Source organism: Sinocyclocheilus anshuiensis, unplaced genomic scaffold, assembly GCF_001515605.1.
Source record: "Sinocyclocheilus anshuiensis isolate Anshui unplaced genomic scaffold, SAMN03320099.WGS_v1.1 scaffold680, whole genome shotgun sequence".
NCBI classification, from domain to species: domain Eukaryota; kingdom Metazoa; phylum Chordata; class Actinopteri; order Cypriniformes; family Cyprinidae; genus Sinocyclocheilus; species Sinocyclocheilus anshuiensis.
The window spans coordinates 773,395-782,270 of NW_015555783.1; the positions used below are offsets into that span (position 1 = coordinate 773,395).

General features: G+C 37.4%; 1 protein-coding gene across 1 annotated transcript in view; it reads right to left on the minus strand.

Annotated features, from left to right (window-relative positions):
* Positions 1–8,454, minus strand: part of LOC107674776 (sodium channel protein type 1 subunit alpha-like) — a 49,204-nt gene extending 40,750 nt beyond the window's left edge. The window contains exons 1-6 of the mRNA XM_016468878.1: positions 8,188–8,454; positions 7,563–7,681; positions 6,484–6,573; positions 6,263–6,391; positions 2,315–2,406; positions 573–812 (exon numbers count right to left, since the gene is read on the minus strand). Coding sequence (XP_016324364.1) covers positions 573–812; positions 2,315–2,406; positions 6,263–6,391; positions 6,484–6,573; positions 7,563–7,681; positions 8,188–8,454 — 937 coding nt within the window. The remainder of the gene's footprint in view (positions 1–572; positions 813–2,314; positions 2,407–6,262; positions 6,392–6,483; positions 6,574–7,562; positions 7,682–8,187) is intronic.
* Between the last annotated feature and the right edge of the window lie 422 nt (positions 8,455–8,876).

Sequence of the window (8,876 nt, forward strand, 5' to 3'; positions counted from 1 at the left end):
CTGACTTTTCCATTTGTTGACATGACATGGTTAGATTCAGATGGTAAATATCATATATTATGTTGGGTGTCCATATTAGAGATAATCACCATGTTTAGAATGAAACCATCATATTTAAAAACATGATATTAATCATATCATATAACAAAATATAATTTGCTGTTACTACTGTAAATATATATTCAATTATTATTGGATCTCCTTCAATACTTTCAGAATCTTTACTTATTAAAACGATTTTGTTTCTGTATTTTAAAATATATTTTTTTATATTAACACATTTTAATGACAGCATGTTTATTGGAAAAAAAATTAATACTTTTATTTTTCAAAATAAGCAGAAAATAGTACAAACTTTGCTAAAATATCATTATTGTGATGGGGGGCCCTGCAGTAAGTCATAGCCCCGGGGCCCAGTGCGGTCTTAATGCGGCCCTGGCTACATCTACTTGTAATATCACTAAAATTAATTGCAGAATGATTCTTGGTAAGTTTTCACAACAAAAGTGTAGCTGCAGTGTAGCTGCATCAGATTCTGAATCCATTCAGCAAAACAATGAAAATTGACTTACTCTGATTGTTAATGTATTTCTTGCATTCGTCCAGTTCGTAACATTCCTCTGTATTGTTAAGTAAATAATAAAAGGTTAAGTTGTAATCGGATGGCTGGACCACACATTTGTGTTTTAGAACTCCCATGAACAGCTGCAGTCCGACCAAAGCAAAGACGCTTAGGCAAAAAAGGGTTAAGATCATCACATCTGACAGCTTCTTCACTGACTGGATCAGAGCTCCAACAATTGTTTTCAGCCCTGTGCAAAACAGAGTAAACCTTGTCACATTCCAACTTTACACTAATGTAACCAGGGTCCAAAATTCACTTCAAAATCAAATATTTTATTCTACCTATGAAGTAGAATTATTTAACAGTTGTTTTCATGTTTATTTATGACAAATAGTGCAGGTCATTGTGACATCATCACATACAAGAGACTCTTCATGTGAGAAGACTCCTTGTTTTGCCAAATTTAGCCGTTTGAAGATGTGCAAGTCACAACAGATGTTCTCTTTTGTTTACAATTTGACAATATGATTCACCAATGACACTTTAGCAAGGGTCAGGCTATCATTCTTACAATTCAACTCGAATCATGTAAAAGTAGTTTGTAATTAATGCATTACATTAATTTTGGACCTTGAATTAATGTGTATATGTACAGTATGTATATAAATTTTAACATTGATATGTTTGATACGTTCTTAATGTTACAAGAGTAAATCTCTGAATGCTTAAGTTCACAATAGTATTTCATGTATCACATCCACATAACTGCTCATAATAACTAAACAGTGACTACACGAAAACATGCAAGACGGCTACAGTACAAATATAAAGTCAACACAAAAGGAGAGAAAACAAAACATCAAATAACCGCCCTTAACGACTCTAGCTCAGATTTCAATAACACAGTGACTGTTAAAGGAATAGTTCACCCAAAAAAGAACATTTGCTGAAAATGTACTTCTCCCTCAGATCATCCAAGATGTAGATGAGTTTGTTTCTTCATCAGAAAAGATTTTGAGAAATTTGCATTGCAATCACTTGCTCACCAATGGATCCTCTGCAGTGAATGGGTGCCATCAGAATGAGAGTCCAAACAGATGATAAAAACATCACAATAATCCACAAGTTATCCACACCACTCCAGTCCATTTTGTAGAGTGAAAAGTTGCACATTTGTTTAAAAAAAAAAATCCATCATTAAGTGTTTTGTGGATTATTGTTATGTTTTTATCAGCTGTTTGGATTCTCATTCTGACGGCACCCATTCACTGCAGAGGATCCATTGGTGAGCAAGTGATGTAATGCTACATTTCTCCAAATTTGCTTAGATGAAGAAACAAACTCATCTACATCTTGGGTGGCCTGAGGGTAAGTACATTTTCTGCATTTTTTATTTTAAGGGTGAACTATTCCTTTAGGTACTTTTGTAGTAAACCAGCACACTGATTTAAGACTCATGAGCAAAAAGAACAGAAACCGTTCTTAAATTGATTAAGTTCAAGATTTGTGAATTTTTGACCTACTGATTAAAAAGAATTGACTTATTCAATGTGAATCAGACATCACATCACTTTTTTTTTTTTTTTTTTGCATGCAACCATCAAATCACAAATCAAAGCAAGAACACCTGAAAAGAAAACTGGATAATGTTTGAAAAAAACACTCCTTTAAGCACTTAGAGAAGAACATGACATGCTTGAAGAAAGCAGTGTGAGCATCTGTGACCCTGACCTTTGCCCTAACTCTCACCTGGGATGACCGATATAGTTTTCAGGGCTCGAAGAACTCTGAACGCTCGCAGCGCAGACACACTACCCAGATCCACAAACTCTGTTACATATCTGAAACATGGAAGGTGGGAAATCAAACATGGCCAGACATACAACACACAGGAAGGTTCGAGACATAGGGTTGCAGTCGGGTTCAAAGGTCACACAGACGTCGCACACCTAAACGTGTTCTCTGCTTACCTGGAATTACTGAAATAGTTTTCAAAGCTCTGAGTACCCTGAATGTGCGGAGAGCTGATACATTGCCTAAGTTTATAAACTCTGTGACAAACCTGTGGGACCAAATGCACAGATACAAATAAAGCTGATGGGCACTGGAGATGCCAATGGTCTTTATGGGCATTTTATGGACTAATTATCAGTTAAGGATGCATAATTTGAGATTATATCCGTTTCTTAAAAAATATACAAAAATAATATTTAAATTAAATTAAAATTAAATATATAAATAACCATTTAAAAATAAATAAACTCAAGTATTTTAAACTCTAAAAAGTAATATTATTTAAGTGTTTTAATAAATGAGTGCACAAACATATTGTATATAAAAATATTTAATATTTAATAATACATTTTATTTCAAATAAATTATAATAAAAACTTTGCAGTAAACCTTTCTCTGTCATTTTAAATAATTTGACAAGTTTTTGAGAAGTCTCAGCAAAGAAAAACAAATTTTTACACCCTACAATGTTTTGTTTGTTTTTTTGAACTCTAAATGTTTTACTCTAATCATATAATCTATCAGTTTAATACTTTCATAATGCATTTCTAAAGAAATGTGGGTAACACCTTCTATGAAGCCCCTGTTAATAATACATTATAAGGGTATTCTTAAGGCATGAATATTCATGAATATTCATAGCAACAATTATAATACACTATAATACTTATGTATTTGTGGTTATAACTTTTAAGAATATGATTATTTATAACACCATATTAAATCTATTTTTACATTTATAATGGACTATTGTCAGGGTTATGGACATGTATCTGTGTGTTTTTCCCCTCCATGTGCCTGCCCTGACCCAGTTTCCCATGTGTTCGATTGTTCATTTGATTCCAGGTGTGTCTCGTTGTTCCCTAATTAAGTTGTGTACTTAAGTTTGAATCTGTTCAGTTGGTGTTTGTCGGGTCTACGTATTGGATTACGTATGCTTTCCACTGTTCCTGTTGTGGATGTACCCCTGTGATTCTCCTATTAAATACAGTTCATGTTATCCATGTCTCCATCGTTCCTTCCAGCAGCGTATCGTGACAGAAGACCCGACCAAAACAAAAAATTTCTATGGATGTCTTCACCCGAATACCTCCTCCTCCTGCTGGAGCAGGGGGAAAGATTGCTCGAGGGCCACACCAGACTGTTCCTGGTCCTCGCCAACCTCTACCCGGACGACGCGCTCTGTGCATTCTATGACGCCAGCCTAAACTAGGTGTACAGAGCATCGTCATCCGAGGAGGGCCCTCGAGCGAGTTTCGCCGCCTTTGTGGAGTGGACAAGACACGGATCCCCGTTCACCGTCTGTCCCGAGGGGGATCTCGCCAGTGCCACTCCTGCAGAGAGGAGCTCCGCCCACTGCAACAAGGCTGAGGGTGAGATATTGATGGATCTGGGTAAATGGCGAGTGGAAGGAAACCTGATTGACTTTTATACCGACCTGCCCCCTTTCCTCCCTCCTCCGTCGGTGAACTCTGTCCCTCCTGTTCCTGAGTTCAGCCCTGAAAGCCCACCTCCAGCCTCTAAGCCCTGGACTCCGCCTCGGCCCATGGACCCGTCGGCTCCACCATGGCTCCTAGCTCCTTCCTCTCCGCTGTGGTCCGCCAGTCCACTAGCTCCGCCGGGCTCCCTCGTCCCTCTGGCTCCGCCTTGGTCTGTCGTCGACCATCCGTCGCCTCGGGACTCCACTCCTCCGGCTGCGCCTCGTCCCTCCGGCTCTGTCAGGCTCCTCCATCCCTTCGGCTCCTCCTCAGTCCTCTGTCGCTCCGGCTCCACCGCGGCCTTCTGGATCCCCGCCTCCGCCTCGGTCGCCGGCGCCATTTGCTCCGCCTTGGCACTCCGGATCCTCCCCGTCACCCTGGCTCATTGGCTCTCCACCTTGGGCTCCTCCGCCACCTGCTCGGCAGCAGTCAGTTGGCCCCCTGGAGTCGTCAGCCCTTCCTCCACTATGGCTCTTCCCTCCGTCGGCTCCACCGTGGGTCGCCATCATGGCTGTGGCCTGGGTCCAGCTGGACTCCTCCTGCTCCAAGTCCCTCCTGTCGTCTCCCTGGCTCCTCCTTCCTTCTGATCCACCCTGGCTCCTCCCTCCGTCGGCACCTCCCTGCTGGCCCCCTACCGGGTGTCCGTCCTCCTCCTGAGCCTCCTCCCAGTTCCCACCCGTTCCCCTCCTCTGTTGTTTCTACGGCGCGTGGACGTGCCTTCCGGAAAGGGGGCGATATGTCAGGGTTATGGACATGTATCTGTGTGTTTTTCTCCTCCATGTGCCTGCCCTGAACCAGTTTCCCGTGTGTTTGATTGTTCATTTGATTCCAGGTGTGTCTCGTTGTTCCCTAATTAAGTTGTGTACTTAAGTTCGAGTCTGTTCAGTCTGTGTTTGTCAGGTTTACATGTTGGATTATGTGTGCTTTCCCCTGTTCCTGTTGTGGATGTACCCCTGTGATTCTTCTATTAAATACCGTTCATGTTATTCACGTCTCCATCGTTCCTTCCAGCAGTGAATCATGACAACTATATCATATCTTGACATGGGACACGTTTATTTAAGATCTGCACAGTATCTTACTACATCTTGTGAGTGGTTAGGTATTGAGTGTTATTTAAGTATTTCCCGTGAGGCTAATCTTAATTTTGATGTGAGCTAGTTAATACTTTCAAATGAAAAAATACCACAATAATCAAAATAATCAAACTGATATTACAATGAAAAATTGTTAAAACAAAAGCAAATGTGTCACATTACACATTCATCTGATCTGATATCTGATCTTATGGTTGTTTGAGAAACAATTATTATTATTATTATTACTTATAAGTGGTGTTTGTCTGCTTTAAGTAAAGTAACAAATAACATGGCAAGATATGAGACTTATAATACATTATATAACTATGAGAAATATAATCCATGGTAACTTAAGTGGATGCAACGTGCTCATTCTGTGTTATAAATCATCATATTCTTAAAAGCTATATCCACGAATAAGTAAATATTATAACACATTAAAACTGTTCTTATGAATATTCATGAGATGATACAACATATTATAAGGTTTTTTATAATGCATTATGCATTCATTATAATGCCTTAAGAGTACCTTTATAATTTATTATAAATACGGGCTTCATAGAAAGTGTTACCGAAATGTGTTTCAACCTATAGATTTACATTTTAATATTTTGTCATTTACCAGACGCTTTTGTCCGCAGCACTCTTATCATTGCAAACTGACAGTAACAACTGAAGATGATAATTTTTTACAACTCTATGGACTATGAAACACTACGGCTGAAGAGTGTAATTTATATGCCATTAGCAGCACCAAACAGAATTTCAAAAATAAAGAACATTCTGTCATCATTTTCAGACAAATTTAAAGATAAAAACAACGTAAATATGTAGGATGGGTCTTTTATCATTAAGGAATTGACTGGATGGTGAAAGTGGGTCTTTCATATAAAAAAGGATTAGGATCATTTCAGCAGAGGAGTTGTCTTGGTGATATCAGCCAAAAAGAAAAGTGGTTTTAGAGACTACATTTTAATGAATGACAGTAAAATAAACCTGGTCAGCTGGACACCAGCAAAATCTTATAAAAAACTGCACTCTTTACCTTTAAGCAATGACAATTAAAGGATTCTAATAACTTATAACAGTGTAGCCGGGGTAAATAACAGATTTGGCATACTTACGCCATGACTATAACCATAAAATCCAACCAGTTCCACGGGTCTCTGAGAAACGTAAACTGTCCCACACAGAATCCCCTGGCGATGATCTTTATAAGTGCTTCAAAAGTGTATATCCCAGTGAAGGCATACCTGTTAAAAACAAGACCCTCAGTTACTGCACTCAGCAAACATGGTGAATTTTTCTACACTATACTTGAAAAGCAGCAAAGAGATCAACTCACTCTACATTCTTGGCCCAGTCTGGAGGCTGTGAGTAGACCATGAAAGCGCAGTTTGCCAGTATAGTGAACATTATAAACATACTGAACAATGTGAAAGCTGCAGTTAAGGAAACTAAGTTATAGAATTATAGTACCATTCAAAAGTTTGGGGTCAGTAAGATTTAAAAAAAAAAAAAATTAATACTTTTAGCCATCAAGGACATGTTAAATTGATCAAAAGTTATAGTGCCGACATTCATAGTATTACAAAAACATTTTTTTTAATAAATGCTGTTCTTTTGAACTTCCTATTCATCAAAGAATCCTGAAAAAAAAAAAATCATGGTTTCCACACAAATATGAACATATGAAAATATGAAACAGCTCAACTGTTTTCATAATTGATAGCAATAAAATGTTTCTTGAGCCGCAAATCAGCATATTAGTATGATTTCTGAAGTATCATGTGACACTGAAGACTGGCGTAATGATGCTGAAAATTAAACTTTGCATCACAGGAATAAATTAGATTTTAAAATATATTCAAATAGAAAACAGTTATTTTACATTGTAATAATATTACTGTTTTTAAGGTATCATTCTCAAAATCATTAACAAATCTTACTGAAATACATATCACAGATTTTTTCTGCAGTGTGGAGTAAATTAGATTTAAAGGGGCTTTAGCTAGTAAAATGATCATGCATTTAAAATGGATTTTTTTGATAAATGATTGAATACTAAAGCGGTTCTCAACTGATTTTGCTCCAGGATCAGATTTTACATTGGACATCAAGTCATCAAGCCATAGTCTCAGGCTCTCAGCTTCTAATAATTCATCACACAAAGCACGTTTATCCTGAAGCGAACCTGTCTTTAATGCCATTTGGGTCGTGTTTTCTTTTGTTAATGGTTTCTGAGAACAACATGTCCATTTGACATCTAATTTGATTAATCATGATCATTTTCATTTCATTATTTACATTTATTACCAATCAATCACTCATTTTTGGGTTGTAAACTACCAATATGGATTAAACCATAAAAACATAAGACCCAACCTTCACAGCAAGACATGTTTCAGCAGTTGAGAAGGATATGAATGCACCAAAATCTTAACTGATATTCTTCTCAGAAGGTTGAAGGGACTGAAGATATACAAGGCAGGAGCGGCGTTGAAACGGCTGATTGTCTTTTTTTTGTTCACTACTATAAAAGTCTAAACAAGAGGGAGATGAAGAAGATGAATACATTAAAGATGGACAAAGAAGTCAGCAAAATAAATAAATTATATATATATATATATATATATATATATATTTAATATAATTATTATTGTTTATATTATAAATGTATTACACCTTTATATTTATATTAATATTATATTTAGATAATTAAATATATAAATAAAAATGCACAACAACAACAACAACAGAGAATATCGTTGATTCTTCTGAATTTACATTTGAAAACATTATTTGCTGAAAATTTGATTATTGACCATGAAACAGCTTTTTATTACATTACATTTTATTATTTTTTTATTTTACGTGTTTCAAATTTCAAAAACATCTATAAAGTTTCTTTCCATGTCTTTCTATTACATTTTTTCTAAGATTTAAATAAGACTTTAAATCTCAGATTTTTTAGGGTGATGCTTTGGACCCCTCGCAGTACCTTTGTGGACTCTCATGGGTTCGTTGAGAAATATAAATCCAAACTCACTGCCTGATTGCTGTAGAACTGGTCCAGGTCCTCCAGTGGTGTGGACATAAGTCCTCTGGGAACGTCTCCGTATATGAAGGGCAGATTTTTCCCGGTCTCCAGGCCGCTGTTGGGTTTTCTTCTGCATTCATCGTCTTTATTTCTCTCCTGCTTGTCCTTGGACTTCCTGGCATTCTCCTCAGCGATCCGGCTCTCGATGGCCTTAAGTGATTCACGGGTGAACTTACGGAAACTTTTAGGTCCTGGTTGAGTAAACGAATGCGCCATTTTCTCATCCTGAACCTTCAGAGTGATTCGCTACACGTCTGCATGAGAACAGTTACACGTCTGGCAGAACCATAGAGAAAGAGAGAAAGACTGAGTCAGAGGGACAGAAACACATGAAATGTGATCAGTAACTGTATGGTTAGCTTTCTATAACATCCTTCTGGAACCACAAAGAGAAAAAGCATCCTATAAGTGATGGACACGCCTTGCCATACTCAAAACCATCAGCTGCTATCAGAAACAGAGCTCTTGAGGAATCAGGGTTATGTATGCCACACAAATAAATAAACACAGTCCCACATGACTTAGAGGAGCTTAAACCTACAACTAGCTTAGAAGAGCATGGTATATGAGCAATTTTTACATTTTTATTTACATGCATTTCATGCATTAATTTATTGAATCCATTAATTTATTGAATA